The sequence below is a fragment of the Solanum tuberosum genome, unplaced genomic scaffold (genome assembly GCF_000226075.1).
Source record: "Solanum tuberosum cultivar DM 1-3 516 R44 unplaced genomic scaffold, SolTub_3.0 scf00051, whole genome shotgun sequence".
In the NCBI taxonomy this organism is placed as follows: Eukaryota; Viridiplantae; Streptophyta; class Magnoliopsida; order Solanales; family Solanaceae; genus Solanum; species Solanum tuberosum.
The window spans coordinates 2,223,133-2,240,979 of NW_006238978.1; the positions used below are offsets into that span (position 1 = coordinate 2,223,133).

Consider the following 17,847-nt stretch of genomic DNA (forward strand, 5'->3'; position numbering starts at 1 on the left):
CCTTAGTTAGATTTATAGGCCTACCGAGTGGGCCTATCATGTTTTACTTGTTGTCCTTTTCAGTTGTTTTGTAATGTTGGGCTAAGTGTGGGTTGGGCCATGCCTGTGGAAGTGTCAGGATGCGTAATTTGTTTTGGATTTTGAATAAAACACGACATTTGCCTTACAAAAATAAAAAAAAGTCCTATCATTTGCTTTAAAAAAAATGTGGCTACTAAGCGGGGAAGGAAGAGTGAATAAACAAATCCCCTCAACTAACTGAGGGAAGTCATATTTGTCCCATTGCAAGAACCTACAATGTCATGATTTGATTGGTTTACCCTTGTTTCTTTGGTAGTTTATCGTACTGTCGCTCCTTCAACAAGAAAAGGTATAGATATGAAAACTTATCTGCCGTTTGGATCGGAGAATTTATGGAGGAAATCGGGTTTTAAATTCCCAGAAACCGCACGATTATATAGCCAAAGGGAATAACCCGCCCTAAAATCATCCCAAGTGCTGCTAATGTGGCTACTAAGCGGGGAAGGAAGAATGAATAAACAAATCCCCTCAATTACTAAATGAGGGAAGTCATATCCATCCCATTGCAAGCACCTACAATGTCATGATTTGATTGGTTTATCCTTGTTTCTTTGGTAGTTTATCGTACTGTCGCCTCTCCAACAAGAAAATGTGTAGATATGAAAACTTATCTGCCATTTGAATCGGAGAATTTATGGAGGAAATCGAGTTTTAAATTCCCAGAAATTGCTCGATTATATTATTAATACAGCCAAAGGGAATAGGCTGCTCTAAAATCATCCCAAGCGCTCCTAATGTGGCTACTAAGCGGAGAAGGAAGAGTGAATAAATAAATCCCCTCAACCAAGTAAATAGACCTCAAATAGTAATTGAATAAATGTGTAGAATTAAGAAAAAGAAGGTTATAATATTTTGTAAATCTAAAGCTAGCGTTTAGTCTACGCTTCATTTCGTAAATCTAAAGTTAGCGCTTAGTCTACGCTTTATTTATTTCGTAACGGTAAATAAATGAAAGGACTCCATAAAACAATAGTCTTTTAATTGATTTTTTCCTTTCATGATACCCAAATTATGTCAACTTTCAAAATTTCCTCACTTTTTTCGACTCCTTTAAAAGTAACCCGTTTTAAAGTAAACTAGTCCTCGAACACGTGCATTGCACGTGTATCTTATGCTAATTACTAATTAGCATTAATGTTTTAAAATGATATAAATAATAATAAAGTATGTATGTGACAAAATTCGTAGGAGAAAAATACAAGTATGAATTGATGAATGATTAGCATATAGACTACTATTTAGTGTCATCGCAAAGCACTAAACACTAAAAAATGTTTCAAATTATGAACGTGAGAGTATCATCTCGTTTTAAGACTTCTTAGTGAGCTCAAGTGCAACAATGTTTAAAATCCAGATACTTAAGTCTTGATGGCAAGTTTCTGCATAATGAAATTACTTGTACATGCCCTTAATTACTTTTTTTTTTGGTATAGGCTTATGCTAAGCTTCTCAAAGAAGAGGTGTTAGCACTTCTGCCTGGTTTTCCTTCTCGAAGAGTGTGCTTTGCTCGCTAATTCGTGTAAGCAAGTTATTGGAATATTTGGAATCAATTGTAGCACTCCAAGATACATTCAGGGGCTGATCCAATCGATCTGAAAGGTCTTTGATTTGCTTTCAAAATGATACTTTTGAAAAATGTCTTGCCATCAGTCATGTACCAATATTTACATTTAAACTCTGAAAATATAATTGGTTTGATGGTATATACTATGCAGGTAACAAGTTAACCATCCACAGACAAAGTGAAAGTTTCAACTAACCAACCAACACTAGAAAAGTAAAAAGTAAAATAACACAAATTCTGCGATAGATCTGCACTGCAGATTTAACATATAGGTTAATATATAAAATCATTTCACTTGACGAATAAGTCGTAACACGCACTTGAATCAGTCTAACTGTACTTGATTTCTGCATTTAGTGATGCTCGATGATAGCTTATCAGTTCCTTCAAAATTTCATCACACCTTTCAAGTTTCTGCATTTTCTGTTGAATGATCATCCTCTCAAGTTTCGGAGAATGAGCAAGGATGACTTGTATTAAGTACATTTCAGTACTTGTACCCTTGAATTTGCCTAACCTCACTGTTCGAATCATCTTCAGAGCTTCACTGACTTCTTTTTCTGCCTTAGACAGGTAATCAAACAGTTCTGTTGTGTGATACACTGTTTTATCAACCTAAAAAGATGTAGCACATAAGTGAAGTTTATACATGTACAAATAATTACCGAGGGTCAGTGTCGCACAATTCAAAATAGATAATGTGCTTCCTCTTCTACCCTTCTATTAAATACCAAGCTTTTATAAGTGATGCAGAGTTCAAAATTTGTGACACGCACCTAATGCACATATCACACACTGCAATTTTACCGCAAGAGTTAAGCCCCGGGGATATGTGTGCATAGAATTGAACTTATACTAGTCGAGGTATGTCTTACCTTCACAACTTCATTTATGTCAAGTTCAATAAGGTTAGGTGAATTCCGCAGTAGGCAAAGTGCACATATAATACGTTTAACAGAAATCTTCAAGTCACAAATGTTCAGGCTTTGCAAGTTTAGTGATACATCAAGCCAATCTAACACACAAACCGACCCTAAGTTCTGTAAGAGCAATAAAAGCATTAATCACTGTATTGAAAATTAAAATACTGCAAATCAGAAACAAAACAAAAGGCGATATTCTCACCTTTAGGGATGATCCATCCAAACAGAGATGCTTAATCTTTCTAAATATCGGGTTCACATTAAAACACTGAAATGTTATTGCATAGCTACTATGCATAGACAAGTTCACAAGCTTTAGAGAAACAATATGAACATAATCAACATCATCACAAAATTTCAACTCCAACGTCTCGAGCATTGGCAGAATAAGAGTAGTCTGTTTTGACCTGTCAATTGCAGCATCTTCTAACTGAAGACTAACAAGTTTAGGAAATTGGGTACCATCAGGAAACTTAACGATACACCTCGATAACTTCAAATGTGTCAATGCTACACAAGTAAATATGTTATCAGGCAACGTATATAATTCATCGTTGGCGACATCAAGAGTGAGCTTCTGAATACCATGATCCGATACTAAGATGATGCATTGATCCACATCTGACTGTGATAGTTTGTGTGTTTCAGAGACGAGATGAAATCCCAAAATAGGTCCAGTATGTTGCATTAGAATTTTACGGATTATTCTAGCAGCGGAATCCCCAATATTAGATACATACTGAAAAAACAGATGATCAAACACAAGATGTGGCAATTTGTACCATAACTGGCTCCATTGCTTTGATAAGGTGCTCGTTCTCCCAGCATATTTGATAGGCATGAGCTCTAGTATTCCATGTAGTATCTCAGTTGGTAAGTCACAAATAATAGACTTACTTGGATCACTTGATACCATTCTTCTACCACATCCACTCATATTTAATTTTTCTCTCAAATATTTTTCCATACATATTCATATATATGTGATTGAATATGAATTTAGAGCTCTATAAATAGTTGTCTTACTAGTCTTTTAATATACACTTTTCTTGAGTTATTCAACAGACTTTTTTGTTGAACTTCCCAAGTCTTTTAATTCCCACTAGACTTAATAAAAATCAAAGCAGAATTTAGTACTTAAAAGTTGAAGATAATTGCATTCACAGAATCCATCTCAATCAGCAAAGTGGCTATTCATTTACCCCTATTAATTGATAGAATTTCAAAATCAATTTACTCATTAAAGAGGTTTTACCTTTTTCAAAATTAATTAATAGAGGGTACAATATGTAAAAAAAATTGTCCTTTCTTGATTTGTCAAAATGGACAAGTAAAAAGGGACCGAGGGAATAATTAACTCTAGCATTAATTTGTTTAAAAAAAAAAATCATTTGTTATATATTAGTCCCTCCTATTCACATATTACTTGACCTTCATACTAAAAAAAAGTTGTTTCAGTTTACTTGTCAAATTTATGAAATCAAGAGAATATTATCACATTTGTTACTTTCTACCCTTAATATTAAATAACTACATAAAGTAATAGTAGTAGACAAATTTAGAGTTTGAAATCATTATTAATAAGGTCAGTTAGGTAAAATACACTTCTAATTAAAGTTTGAAATCATTTTTAATAAGGTAAGTTTGGTAAAATACACCTCTAATTAAAGTTTTCATCAAGGGGTGTATCACGTCTAACATATATTTCTTATGGGAAAAGGATGAAAAATAACGTGTTTTCTTGTAACAGAAAAGAGGCATTTTTTCTTTTAACCTAGAAAGAGAATATTAATTAGTTTCTCATAAATACTTTCCCACCCACCACAATATTGAGAGAGTTCATGAACTGTGAATTTGGGATATCTGTTCACGCTTCCTAAGGTATTTCTTGAGCTTTCTATGTGTTTATGATATGATTGTTGTCTATAATTCGTACTATGTTTCTAGAATTTTTCTGCCGTGATATTAGCTACAAAAGAAGAACTAACGAAATTGGATATACAATCGTGATAAAATAAGTGGAAGAAACAATACATAGAAAAGTAGGGAAAATAATTTCTTGGTTTTACAACCAATACAGAATGCAATTAAAATATGAGAAATTATTTGCTTGAATTAATGGTGAAATTGTATTCTTAAATTATTAATCTTGCAGTGTGTGTTAGATTGTTGACTAATTTTTTTTAATGTCTTTTAAATATTTTCAAGTAATATACATGATTTCAAAAAAATTAAAGTTTTAGGTCCAAATTCACTATTTAGAAGTTTGAATTTCGAAAATCCAACTAAACCACATAAATTAAAATAAAGAGAGTACTAATGTTTTTTTTTGGTAAACCGGGAAAAGATTACCATAGACAACCAATCTTTACACGTAAAGAGCACTCCAAGGAATCATAACCTACATGTTAGTCATATCCCGAGCCTCAAAACTAGTAGTAAGAAAAAACAACAAGCTAGTTACAGATTTTCTGAAGTAAACTACTACATTTCCGAACTGTCTTAGAGCCTTTTGCTTGTTTTACCCTTTCAATGATCTCCTTCTTTATATGTGCAACAACTATCTCCGTATTTACATTTAGCCCCTCCATGTGGAGTAGATCCTTGCCCCCAAAATTGTTGTTGTCAGCTCCTTTCTAACACGGCTGCACCTGTTCCTTCTGCAGTCTGCATCCTGACCATCTTTCCAGCTCTTCTTGCACCGTTGTTGTCCATCTACATTCAAAAAATAAATGCCGCTAGGATTCCACTTTGTTATCATCACACATACAACATGTTGTATCGTCCACTGAAATATGTAGCTTGTTCATTCTCTCTTTTGTTAACCGTCTATCTTTTGTTACCAGCCATAGTATGAATATGTGTCTAGCTAGTAGAATCGAGCTCCATACCAGATCAGATTGCTTTACTCTCTCCAAGGTCCCCACCAAGCTGTGATAACTTTCACTTATTGAATATTCGCCTCGAGTATTAATGTTGTTCACACTTGTATTTGAAATGACATATTTTATTTCCAATCACAAACCAAACAACCCAAGTGAAATATTCTTATTAACCTGTGTATGAAACATTAGCACTTATCAATATGTGATGTGTTGATTCATAATGAATGTTTTTTCACATACTAATCACATATGTATAGAAACTATGCGTATTTGAATATTTATTCTTCTATAACTAATTACACCTTATATCTACTTGACTATAGAAGACACTTTTTGCTTTGTAATTTGAGACTGCAGCTGATCTATTTGATGTTACGAGAATCAGGATGAGTCGAGGTATACAATCCTCTCTTTGTCGCTTTTTTCCCCTTCCTTTTGGATTGCAATAATTTTAAGCCTAAGATTATTCAATTTCCTCTAACAGATAGTAAAAGAGCTGTTTTTGAAGACGACAGAGGAGATAGAATCAGTAGCAACAATAGTCGCTGATAATGCCTATAATAGTCGCCACTGAAAGTATGTTGTAGTAGCAACATTAGTCGCTGCTAATGTCTATAAGAGTCGCCACTAAAAGTATATTTTAGTGGCAAAATTAGTCGCTGCTAATACATATAATATTCGCCACAAAAAGAATGTTTTAGTGGCAAAATTAGTCGCCACTAATAGTTTCTTTTAGTGACAAGATTAACAGCCGCTAATACCTATAATAGTCGCCACTAAAAGAATGTTTTAGTGGCAACATTAGTCGCTGCCAATGCCTATCAAAGTCGCCACTAAAAGAATGTTTTAGTGGCAAAACTAGTTGCTGCTAATACTTATAATAGTCGCCACTAATAGTTTGTTTTTAGTGACAATATCTCACTTGGACAAAACTTTCGTCCTTTTAATGTTTTTCTTTTTTCCTTCTCATTCAACTCTTCTAAATATTTTTTGTGTGAGTTATGACTATTTTCGACAAGTTTAATTTGAAGAACATGAAACAAAACTTGCTCTAAATAAAAGTAATATCTTAAGCTACAAAAGATATGTCTATTAACATAGATTTGTTGTCCTTTATATCTCAAGTTATTGCTGAGCATTTGAGTTTTCTAGGTTAGACTCATTTTTAATTTTTTAATATTCGAGAATATTTTTTTAACATAAGTCTAGAATTCAATATTTTGATCTACTTGTAACTTCATAATGAAACAATTATACATACATATTTCTAAAAAAGTCGTAAAGTTGCATTGATGAAGCATCTGCCTTCAAAGCAGCAGTTTAATAAAGAATGAATTTCTAAAAAGGTCAACAATATTATTTTGTTGTTGTGAATTTTCTAAAAAAGTCGGAGACATTGTGAAGTTTGATCTTGATCTATCAGGAGTAGAGTTGACTCCGTATCCAGATATTGATAGATGGATACTTTATGCAACTAGAAATGGTGTCAAGAAGCTAAAGCTTAAAATGACGAAAGATGGTACTTACAAAGTGCCTTCTTATATATTTAATTGTTCAACCCTGACAAAATTGAAGATCTTCAATTGCATCGTTAAATTACCAAATTCTTTTCTTGGATTTCAGGCTAACAACCCTCCATCTGGAAAGAATAACCTTTGAACCAGCTACAGAGTTTTGTGTTATCAATACACCCCTTGTTTTGAAATTGATCTTGTTATACTGTAAGGGTACTCAATACCTCGACATTGTTGTCTCAACTAGGTTGGAGTACTTATCTCTTCGTGAGAGTCACGATAATCTCAACCTAAAGTGCTTTATGAACTGCAAAAGATTGAAAGGTTTATACCTTTGGGTAGATAGTCCAATACCTGCTGATGAAAAATCAAGTTATGAAAAGTTTATTTTTAGCTTGTCTAAAATTGAGACACTTATTTTAAGTTCATTCGTCCTCGAGGTAAGAATCAGACATGTTTTAATTTACTTGGATACCTTTGGGTGTTAAATTCTTGTCCATATTATTCTTATTGTTTTTGCTCCAAAGCTTTTGAGTACAGGTAAAGTTACAAGGGGGCTTCCATTTACACCGATCAACTGCTTGAGGCATCTAATATAGGGGATAACTTGGACGAAATGGGTCAGACTTCTTACGGGCTCAGTTAATTAAGAGTTTCCTCAACTTGAGTAAACTTGAGATTCGGGTAAGAAGAAGTGGTACGTTCTATTTTTACTTCATATGTTTAAACACGAGAAACTAAAACATGTTATTACATTGTACCATTAATTAGGTCTATGCTGCTTCTGACAAGGATGAAACGGTTATGAAATATCTGGACAAACCAGCCTGCTTGGACTGATCAGTCGACAAACTTGAAGATGTCGTTATGCATTCTTTTAGGGGTTCAAAATCAGAGTTTTTCTTCATAAAGCTATTGTTTGCTCGTGCTCCATCTTTAGTTAGGATGAACATTAAGCTGAGTAAAGGGGCAAAGGAAGAAAGACATATCACCAAAGAGGTGATGCGTTTCTCCAGAGCATCTCCCAAGGCTGAGTTATTCTATTCGACAAATGCATATTAGGATACTAATAAGTCAGTTTATTTGTTATTCGATGCTATTAATGTTCGTTGATCCCTTTTTTGTTCGTCATGAGTTTTGTAAAAGAATAGAATGAATTGGTAGAATTAGTGATGAATATGTTAAGTTTGGTCTTCATCTCTATTTTATAAGATTGTCAGTCCTTTTGCTATTGTCTTCACTCTTTCATATGCAATTTTTCCTATTTATACATGAATAGGTAATATAATTTGTAAACACATTCAAAGTATAACATATGTTTCACATTAATCAGCTTTAATTAGTTCTAACAGTGCAGAATTTGCTGTAAGAGAATCCCAACTATTGTTTCTTTGAAAGATTGAGATTTTATTGCTAATTTATTGTAAAAGTGTTTATCAATTACCATATTGTGAAGCATGGCCTAAACATATCCCCAATTTTTCGATAAAATACTTGTTCTTGCTACATCGTAAACAGTCAAGAGACTCGGGATATATCATATATATCGTTTATTGGCAAAGCACTGATTTTATCTTTAGTATTCAGTATTCACTGATATCTGTACTTGTTTTCTCATTCTTCTAAAACATCCTAGGATACCTTGTCAAAGTCGTAGTTGAAAAAATAAGTAATTTAAATTTTAAGATAATTATTCAATACCATATTTAAGGGACTTGTGATTAAATATTTCAAAATATATGGTATAAATATTAAAAATGGTATTGTGTGTAATTTTTCTAAAGTAGAGATAAATTAAGTATATATGGTAGTAAAGTATATGTAGTTAGGTAGTTTTTTCTTAATATTACCAAAAGACAAAAACCCTACAACCTAAAGATTTCACCAAAACACTCTTCTCACCGCACGCTAATCTCTTCATTAACTGTTAATACGAATTCTGTTTAACAGATTCTAATTAAGATCTAATTATCCTTACAGCATGATTCCAGGTATACAATTCTCTCTTTTCCCTTTTTTTTGTTTTTAATTTTTTCTTTTTGGATTATAAAAATTTTAAGTCTAATAAAAGCATTCAACTTTTTTTCGAATAGATTCTAAAAGAGTTGATGCTGATATTGAAGATAGATTCAGTGCTCTACCAAGAAACCTTATAGATGAAATTCTAAGGCTCTTACCCGTTCACGACGCAGCAAGAACTAGTATTTTGTCAAAAAATTGGAGATATATTTGGGCCGCGCATCCCAATTTAATGCTTGATAAGACCTTTTGCAGTAAATTAGCTGTAAAATCTCAATCTGTATTGAAAGAAACAATAGATATGATTCTCTTACAACATATTGGAGATATTGTGAAGTTTGATCTTGATGTTTCAGGAGTACAATTGTGTTCATATGCAGATATCGATAGATGGATGCTTTATGTCACGAGATATGGTGTCAAGGAATTAACCCTTAACATGTCAAAGAATATTAGTAGTACTTATAAAGTGCCTTCTTATATATTCGATTGTCGAACCCTGACACAATTGAAACTCTTCAAATGCATCTTCAAATTACCAAATTCTTTTCTTGGGTTTCAAACTCTTACCATCCTTCAGTTGAAAGAAGTAACCTTCGCGCCTGCAATAGAGTTTTATGCTATCAAAACGCCACTTCTTGTCGAATTAAACTTGACACATTGTGAGGGCACTCAATATCTTAACATTGAGTTCTCATCAGGATTGAAGTACTTGTCTGTTCGTGAGAGTCACTATAATCTTGACCTAAATAGCAATTACTTTAGGAACATCAAAAAATTGACATACTTATACCTTGTGTTTGATAATCCAATACGTGTTGATGAAAGATTAACTTTGGAAAAGCTTCTTTTTAGTTCGCCTACACTTGAGACACTTACTTTGGGTTTTTATGTACTTGAGGTAAGAAGCTAACATGTTGTTTTACTTAGATATCTACGTTATCCTTCTGTTTGTATAATTTTTCGTTAAAGCTTTTGAATGCAGGTAGAGTCCCAAAGGGGCTTCATTATACGCTCAACTGCTTGTGGCATCTACAGTTAGGTGTAAACTTCAACAAATTGGGTCAGACTTGTTACACTCTCGAGTTGATTAAAAGTTTCCCCAATTTGAGTAAACTTGAGATTTGGGTACGAAATAGCAAATATATATGTATGATCTTGTTCGTTTTTGCCCTTGGCATACTTAAGTATGAGAACTAAAATGACGTTGTATTCCTTTAGGACAATGCTTTCGGTGACCCTGATGAAGCAGTTATGAAATATCTAGACGCACCATCATGTTTGGACCAAACACTCAACAAGCTTGAAGATGTTTCCATCCATATTTTTAGGCGATCCAAAGTTGTACTATCTTTCATAAAGTTATTGTTTGCTCATGCTCCATCTTTGTCAAGGATGAGCATTAAGCCGAAAAACGCTTCTAGTTCCAAAGAAGAATTGAATGTTGCTACAGAGTTGATGCGTTTCCCCAGAGTATCTCCTAAGGCAAAGCTATTCTATCATCCAACAGTTGGATTAAAGGCCGAATGATACTTTTATCTATTCTCAATGAATTTTGTTAAACAAGGGAATGTTTTGGCGAATTATGTAAACGTCTGGGGTTCTGTTAATCTATTAGAACATGTTGGGCAATCTACGATTATAGAATATATAATTTAAGTCCAAAAAAATAACAAGGGAACAGGAAGAATTGTTTAATTTTCCTCTGTTCATGATTATTCGAAAGATGATAAGAATTTGTAACGTTAATTAGACTCGTGACTAATATTCAGAGTATATAGTGTCGTATTACAATTTTTGTCAAAACTTCTGCTTAGATTATGAAAAAATTTCAGATGTTTTGGTCTGATATAAAAGTAAAGGCAGATATACTATTAACCATGTGTTTTGATATAATATTATTTACCAAACAAGTGTTTGTTTATTTATTTGTTGTCTTTCATACCCACAGATATTGGACTATTTTGCACAAGAAAACATTTAAAATTGGAATAAATATTATGTTGAATATATTAATTCATATGATTAAGGACTTCTATGCAATAAAATCTAGTGTAATTATTTTTTAAAACATTTGGTAATTAATTAATCACAACAAAACAAAAGACAAAAACCCTACCACCTAAAGATTTCACCAAAACACTCTTCTCACCGGACTAATCTATTCATTAACTGTTAATAAAAATTCTGTTTAACAGATTATAATTAAGATCTAATTATCCTTTCATCATGATTCCAGGTATACCATTCTCTCTAATTTCCCCTTTTTTTAGTTTTTAATTTCTTCTTTTTAGATTATAAAATTTGAAAGTCTAATAAAAGTATTCAACTTTTTTTCTAATAGATACTAAAAGAGTTGATGTTGAAGATAGATTCAATGCTCTACCAAGACACCTTATAGATGATATTCTAAGCCTCTTACCCGTTCACGATGCAGCAAGAACTAGTATTTTATCGAAAAATTTGGAGATATATATGGGCTGCGCTTCCCAATTTAATGCTTGATAAGCACTTTTTCAATGAATTAGCGACAAATTCGCTCAACGAAATAGTAGAAGTAATCCTCTTACAACATATTGGAGACATTGTGAAAATTGTTTTCAATTTTGCACGAGAAAATTTGTTGTCATTTGCAGATATTGATAGATGATGCTTTATGTCACGAGAAACGGTGTCAAGGAGCTAATACTTGCCAGTCTACGAAATAGTAATTATAGAATCCCTTCACATGTATTTAACTGTCCAACAGTTTATTCGAACCACCAATTTCATTTTGCGGCTTTCAGAATCATACAGACCTTTATTTTAATAAAATGAGATTCATGCCATCCCCTGAGTTTTGTGTTATTAATGTACCCCGCCTTGTGAATTTGACCTTGATGCATTGTAAAGGTACTCAATGCCTCAAATTTGTTGTCTCATCGCGGTTGAAAGTCTTAGTTGTTTGTTACAGTCGTTTTGGTGTTGATCTATGTTGCTTTACCAACTGCAAAGATTTGAAACATTTAAACCTTGTGTCTACTAATCCAATACGCGTTGAAAGATCACAATTGGGAAAACTTCTTTCTAGTGTGCCTAAACTTGAGAGGCTTAGTTTGCTTGTATAAACACGAGAAGCTAGACTGACTTGGTATTTATTTTTTGTCATTAGGTCATCGACAGTACTACTAGTGACAATGTTGAAGAAGTTTTGGAATATCTAAACTCGCCGGTCTGCTTAAACCAACCACTCCACAGTCTCAAAGATGTAGTAATGCATGCTTTTGAGGGTTCAAAAGTTGAAATGCTTTTCGTAAAGCTATTGTTTGCTCGTACTCCATCTTTAATAAGGATGCAAGTGAATGTCTTTGATTTGGAGGAAGGAAGAGATATCGCCACAGAATTGATGGATTTCCCCAGAGCATCTCCCAAGGCCGAACTATTCTGTACTCCATGTACAGATTAAGAATTTTAGTACCACAACGTACATTATACATATAATGGTACAAATTTTATATACGTTTATATATTTTTAAGAAATTCAACTATGCAAACCAATTTTGAGTCGGATAATGGATGATGCATTCACACATTAATTTTCAATTAAGTTCTACTTTGACCTATAGCTCTCACTTGTATACTCGTTTATTTGTAGGATCCAGATACGGGTGCAGGGATTCACCTATCATTATTATGTAATTTGATTAGTCCATCCCATATTGGCTGAAGTGACAAAGATGGAAGGGCTGATCGGAGAATCTTAGTAATTCAGTTGGTTTGCTTCTGAACTTTCACCTTGGCTTGCTGGTGAGGGTTTGATTCCCCACGTTGTAATTACCTCCTCCATTTCGGCATTTCCCCTTCCCCTACCCCCGGTTTTTTCAAAACAAGGGCTGATCGAAATTGTCTTGTCCTACGTATTTTCTCGTTAATCTGATCCATTTTAGTGAAACATAGAAAGAAAATGGATCTTCTTTTGTAAGGAGAATGACAGAGTATATTACCTCGCTTCTTCGAATAAAGTGTAGGTTCATTCTTACTTTTTTTGAAATGTTGCTCTTGAAAAAAATGAGTCATTTTTGCTATACCATGCCCATGGAGCTTGCATTAGACCGTACAATTCAATTGGTATACTCTGTTTTTTTTTCTTTAAAGTCGATATCTTGTTGTTTGGGAGTATTTTTTATTTTTTTTTGCAACAAGTCGAGCTTTATGCCTTTTGACACTTCCATCAGCATAGTACTTTGTTCTGAAAATCTATTTTAGCCCTTCTTCCCTTTAGGAAAATCAACCAACTCTCGTGTTATGATTTTTCTCGATGGCCTGAATCTCTTCAATCGTCGCATTCTGCCACTCTGGTTACTTTGCAGCTTCTTCATAACATGTCGGTTCAAGCATGTCTGTATGTTCTGCTTCTGATTGAACCGGAATGTGGATGACTGAATCTGCTTGTCGTTCCACTCCCAAGCTGCTTTTTCTTTGAATACGAAATTCCTGTTGATAATCACTTCGCAACTATAGTACGATTATATAATCTGTATGCTTCGGATTGAGAACTATAACAATAAAAATACTTTCTCTGTTTTTTCGTCAAGTTTAGAACGTAAATTAACTAAAGCATAAGCTATACAACCAAAGACTTTCAAGTGGCTAACTCCTGGTTTCCGTCCCGTCCAAGTTTACGGTGTGATTCAAAAATGCTTTTGAAAATTCTCTCAACTTTACTGTAATCAGACATAAGCAGTTGAAAAAATCTGCTTCAATGTCTGATTTTAGTTTTGTTAGGATATAAGATACAGATGAAAAAACCTTCATAGTTACTCATATACATGAAACCAATAAATAAATGCTCTCGTCTAGGGAGTTTTTGTTTACATAAATTAATTATAACTAAATTTTGATGGAAATATATATGAAATATTTAAAATTGTTCATGAAATATAATATATTATGTATATATAATTATAAAAACCAAAGTCGGTTCTATTTGATTATTTCTCCTTCTTATTCTTTGTTGCTTATTTTTTTTTAGATTAAAAAAGTTGACGTACCATAAACGTGAATAATTTCGAGCAAATTATATATCAAAAGACTCAAAACATCAAGAGACTTTCATATCTAAAACTTAGGATTGTTTAAAGGAGACTTTGAGTTGATGGGAATTGCATAGTCAATGTATATTTCACGTATAGTTAAACTACATTCAGCTTTACGAATGAATCAATAATGTATAGCCAATGTATAGTTCATGTCTATAGATAAGGTATATTCATCAGTTATATTATGTGTGTGATGTATATATTATTAATATAATAATTTATACAAAGTCCTAACTTATAAGTTTAATTTAATCAAATTTGGAATAGGATTTAACTCCTAACGTGCAGCACTTATAAAGTCCTTAAAGAATTTCAGTTTTCCTTAATTAGAATTTTTTTCGAAAAAGTAATCTTTCACTTACAATTAATTTGGATTCCAGATTTTTTATGGAAAATTCCATTTAAGTTTTTTAACCAAATAAATCATCACCTTAATCAAATAGGGTGAAAAAACAAAACCATAATTAAATAGGATTAAAATATAAAACCTTAATTAAATAGGAAAAGGTTTATACGTGATGCTTATATAAAGAGCATCAAAACGTTCTAAACTGAGAAAAATATTATTGACAAGAAAATTGTTTTCATGTTTCGTTTATTGTGAGTTGAGATTTTTAAAGAAAAATTTCAGCATAATTAATATTTCTAATCCAATTTGTTCGTGAATTTCGTTGATCAAGGAGTTGATAGTAAAAATCGTATACACATATATATATGTATACGATCTATCGAAATATTTTGAATTACAACTCTCGTCAGCAGGTTTGTCTTGGAACCTATATTTTATATGTAAAAATAAATTTTAAACACAAGTAGATTTGTTGAAAATTGTTTATGTATTTCGATGCATGTTATGAACGTACTACACCCTAAAATCCTATTTAAGTCACAACATTTATGGAAACTTTGTTATTGCTCTTCTACTGTCTTATTTCTGGTGTTGTCTCCAGATTCTTCCATCGGTACCAAAAATGACGGAAGCGCCATGCAGAAGAACTTGTGATATAATTAGCAACCTCCCTGACGATGTAACTGATGTCATTCTAATGTGTTTGCCTCTACAAGATGCTATAAGGACGAGTATTTTGTCAAGGAAATGGCGGTATAGATGGGCAAAAGTTCCAAAACTAACGCTTGATCACACACTATGGGAATATATATCAACCCGCAAAGTTAGAACTAGGCTTACTAGTAGGATTTTGTATCATTTGTTTTCACTTCGCCAAGGACCAATTAATGAGTGTAGAATTTCCAGTATTCCGGAACCAATACACTTCCACGAGATTGACAAATTGATATTTTTCGTGTCAAGGAATGAGCTTGAGCAACTCGTGCTTGAACTTCCAAAGGGAGAAAAGTACAAATTGCCTTCCTCAGTTTTCACATGTTCGAAGATGAGGCATTTAACACTTCACTATTGTGTTGTCAATCCTCCACCTACCTTTCAAACATTTAGTAAGCTTATTCGCTTGCAATTGCTTAATGTTGCTATTTCTGACAAATCTCTTGAGAATTTAATCTCTTGTTGCCCAATGCTTGAGGACATGGAGCTGGATATCGCAGACCCTTTGAACTATATTGAAATTAATGCTCCTAAACTAAGATCCTTGAACTTTGGTAGCAAATTAAATTCTATACGCTTCAAGAATACCCCTCTTCTTACAGATGTGTCAATAATTGTGGCGAATGATGTAAATCATGATTCTGTAAATAGAGGAACATGTAATCTTGTCGAATTTTTTGGATCCTTGCCTGCTTTGAAGAATCTTTGCTTGGGTCATTCTATTATCAAGGTGAGTTTTCGTGCCTGGAATTAATACTTTTCATGTTCGTTCAAATTAAATGTCGATGTGCCCTGACTTCATATTGTTTGCCTTGGAAGACACTGATTACAGGAATAATAGATAGAATTCCGGTGAAGCTTCCCATGCCTCTTGTCAATCTTAGACAGATTTACCTATTCGATATTTGTCTTAGTGATCTAGATGAAATCCGATGTCTTCTGTGCTTGATAAAAAGCTCTCCATATTTGGAAGAGATAATTATCATTATTAATCAGGTAATTAACAACTTCTTATCTCCTTTTCCTTTTCAGTTAAATGTTCTAGTTTATGTTCGTTTTCTCATTTGGTAATCTTTCCTCAGGCAATTAATAAAGAAGGAGGAGATGATCTTCCTGCTCTTAAACTTTTGGAAGCTCAATATGATTCAGGCATAAAGTTGAATCGACTTACCAAAGTCAGATTGATAGATGTAAATGGAACAAAGGTAGAGATGGAATTTATCAAGCTTTTGTTGGCCACGTCTCCGATGTTGAAAAAAATGATGATATCTCCTTACTATATTGAGCCTGAATCTCCTCAAACATTAGTTGAGATACTGAAAGAGGTCAACAAATTTCAGAGGGCGTCATCTCAAGCAAGAGTCTTTTTTTGAAATTGGTAACTTGTAAAAGAAAAAATTGATTAGAAAATGAACAAAAGTCATTTTTAGAGGTGGAGAATTTTAATACAAGCTACACATTGACTATGTAACATATATTATGACAAAGATATGGTAAAACATTCCCAATTTGTCCTCTTTTGCTTCTTTTTTGTAAAATATATAGTTTACATGAGTATTAGGTAATTTATACTTAAGCAAATATGATCTAGTTTATGTTAAGAAAAGAAAGAACAAAACATGCATAATAAGACATACAAAATTTAAAAATATTTTTCTCCATACTGAACAAACCAAGAATTAGGTGTTCATGGTTCAGTTTAAATTGGTTTTTATCAAAAATATGATCAAGCCAATTGAATTAGTTTTTGTTTTGATACAAGAATCAAATTAAGCCAATTAAGTCAGTTTTCTAGGGTTTTTTTTATATTGTTTTTAATAATATTGATTGACTTATTAAATAATGATGTGATTTCTTGTGGAAAAATTTGTTTGTGGAGTGATCTTATTTCAATAACTCGGAGAATGAAAAAGGACTTTACACCAAATAAAAGAATTCATAGATCAAAGTGGAAAAATCTATGTTGATCAAGAAAACTTTATTTATTTCCTTTCATCACTAAATAGCATAACCAAATGGAGCCATCAAACTAGTATAATGAATCGATCTCAATATACGCCTCTACTTACTAGATGTTGCACTTGAGTAATTGAGTTAGCAGTTTCTCGTAAAAAGGGATAAGGCATAAGTACTCCCCTAAATTATGACTGAAATTCCAGCGACACACCTAAACTTAACTAGGGTTCTATTATCCCCTCAAACATAGAGATGAAGGCTCACCTGCCAGTTAGGACTAAGACCTCTAGTAGCAATCCCTCAGTCTCAGAACTACATGACACTATAGGTTTTAAGGGTCACCCATCAGACCTGACATCTTAGTCCTTTATGGACATCAACTTAGTGAATCTATATTAGGCAATGTTCGTGCAAGGTCCAGATCACCCTCCCATGATTGGAGTACATGTTGGACTCTGTTTAGCTTAGACAGAGTATGTCGGTTAGTAGTATCTCTCATAGTTCAGTCTCAGATATTGCATGACCTTGTATTTCAGTTTACTTAGTACAATATTGATTAGTTACATGCTTATTATTTAGTCATTGCATCAGCTCATTTATTTTTAGTTCTATATATTAAGTTCAGCATCTCAGATTTATCATGTTCACCTTATGTTATTAGATTATTGTGTATATCTCACCAAATTGTAGATAACTGCACCAAATTGTGGAAAACTTTCTTTGGAATCAAATATTGCAAATTTTGAAAAAGAATTCCTATATAT

At 32.9% G+C, this 17,847-nt stretch overlaps 3 protein-coding genes across 3 annotated transcripts; 2 read left to right on the top strand and 1 right to left on the bottom strand.

Moving 5' to 3' along the window:
- Positions 1–1,975: 1,975 nt before the first annotated feature.
- LOC107060015 (putative F-box/FBD/LRR-repeat protein At4g13965) lies at positions 1,976–3,505 on the bottom strand. Its single transcript, XM_015307246.1, has 3 exons — positions 2,771–3,505; positions 2,521–2,685; positions 1,976–2,260 (listed from the first exon to the last, which is right to left on the bottom strand). Exons 1-3 carry the CDS (start codon positions 3,503–3,505, stop codon positions 1,976–1,978), a joined length of 1,185 nt encoding a protein of 394 aa, XP_015162732.1.
- A 5,443-nt stretch (positions 3,506–8,948) lies between these two features.
- Positions 8,949–12,431, top strand: LOC102591868 (F-box/FBD/LRR-repeat protein At1g13570-like). The gene is made up of 5 exons (XM_006344275.1): positions 8,949–8,958; positions 9,061–9,870; positions 9,972–10,114; positions 10,208–10,459; positions 12,138–12,431. Exons 1-5 carry the CDS (start codon positions 8,949–8,951, stop codon positions 12,429–12,431), a joined length of 1,509 nt encoding a protein of 502 aa, XP_006344337.1.
- A 2,604-nt stretch (positions 12,432–15,035) lies between these two features.
- LOC102592201 (F-box/FBD/LRR-repeat protein At1g13570-like) lies at positions 15,036–16,500 on the top strand. The gene is made up of 3 exons (XM_006344276.1): positions 15,036–15,857; positions 15,947–16,123; positions 16,210–16,500. The coding sequence occupies exons 1-3, from the start codon at positions 15,036–15,038 to the stop codon at positions 16,498–16,500; spliced, it is 1,290 nt and encodes a 429-aa protein (XP_006344338.1).
- Positions 16,501–17,847: the final 1,347 nt, after the last annotated feature.

Bases quoted from the DNA above. Each gene is read 5' to 3' on its own strand.
- LOC107060015 (XM_015307246.1), bottom strand. From the start codon at position 3,505: ATGAGTGGATGTGGTAGAAGAATGGTATCAAGTGATCCAAGTAAGTCT. The intron at 2,686-2,770 runs GTGAGAATATCG...TTGCTCTTACAG, and splicing joins TGGATGGATCATCCCTAAAG to AACTTAGGGTCGGTTTGTGT. The intron at 2,261-2,520 runs GTAAGACATACC...ACATCTTTTTAG, and splicing joins ACATAAATGAAGTTGTGAAG to GTTGATAAAACAGTGTATCA.
- LOC102592201 (XM_006344276.1), top strand. From the start codon at position 15,036: ATGACGGAAGCGCCATGCAGAAGAACTTGTGATATAATTAGCAACCTC. The intron at 15,858-15,946 runs GTGAGTTTTCGT...TTGCCTTGGAAG, and splicing joins TGGGTCATTCTATTATCAAG to ACACTGATTACAGGAATAAT. The intron at 16,124-16,209 runs GTAATTAACAAC...ATCTTTCCTCAG, and splicing joins TAATTATCATTATTAATCAG to GCAATTAATAAAGAAGGAGG.
- LOC102591868 (XM_006344275.1), top strand. The intron at 9,871-9,971 runs GTTTTTATGTAC...TTTTGAATGCAG, and splicing joins ACTTGAGACACTTACTTTGG to GTAGAGTCCCAAAGGGGCTT. The intron at 10,460-12,137 runs GTATCTCCTAAG...TTTTGTCATTAG, and splicing joins AGTTGATGCGTTTCCCCAGA to GTCATCGACAGTACTACTAG.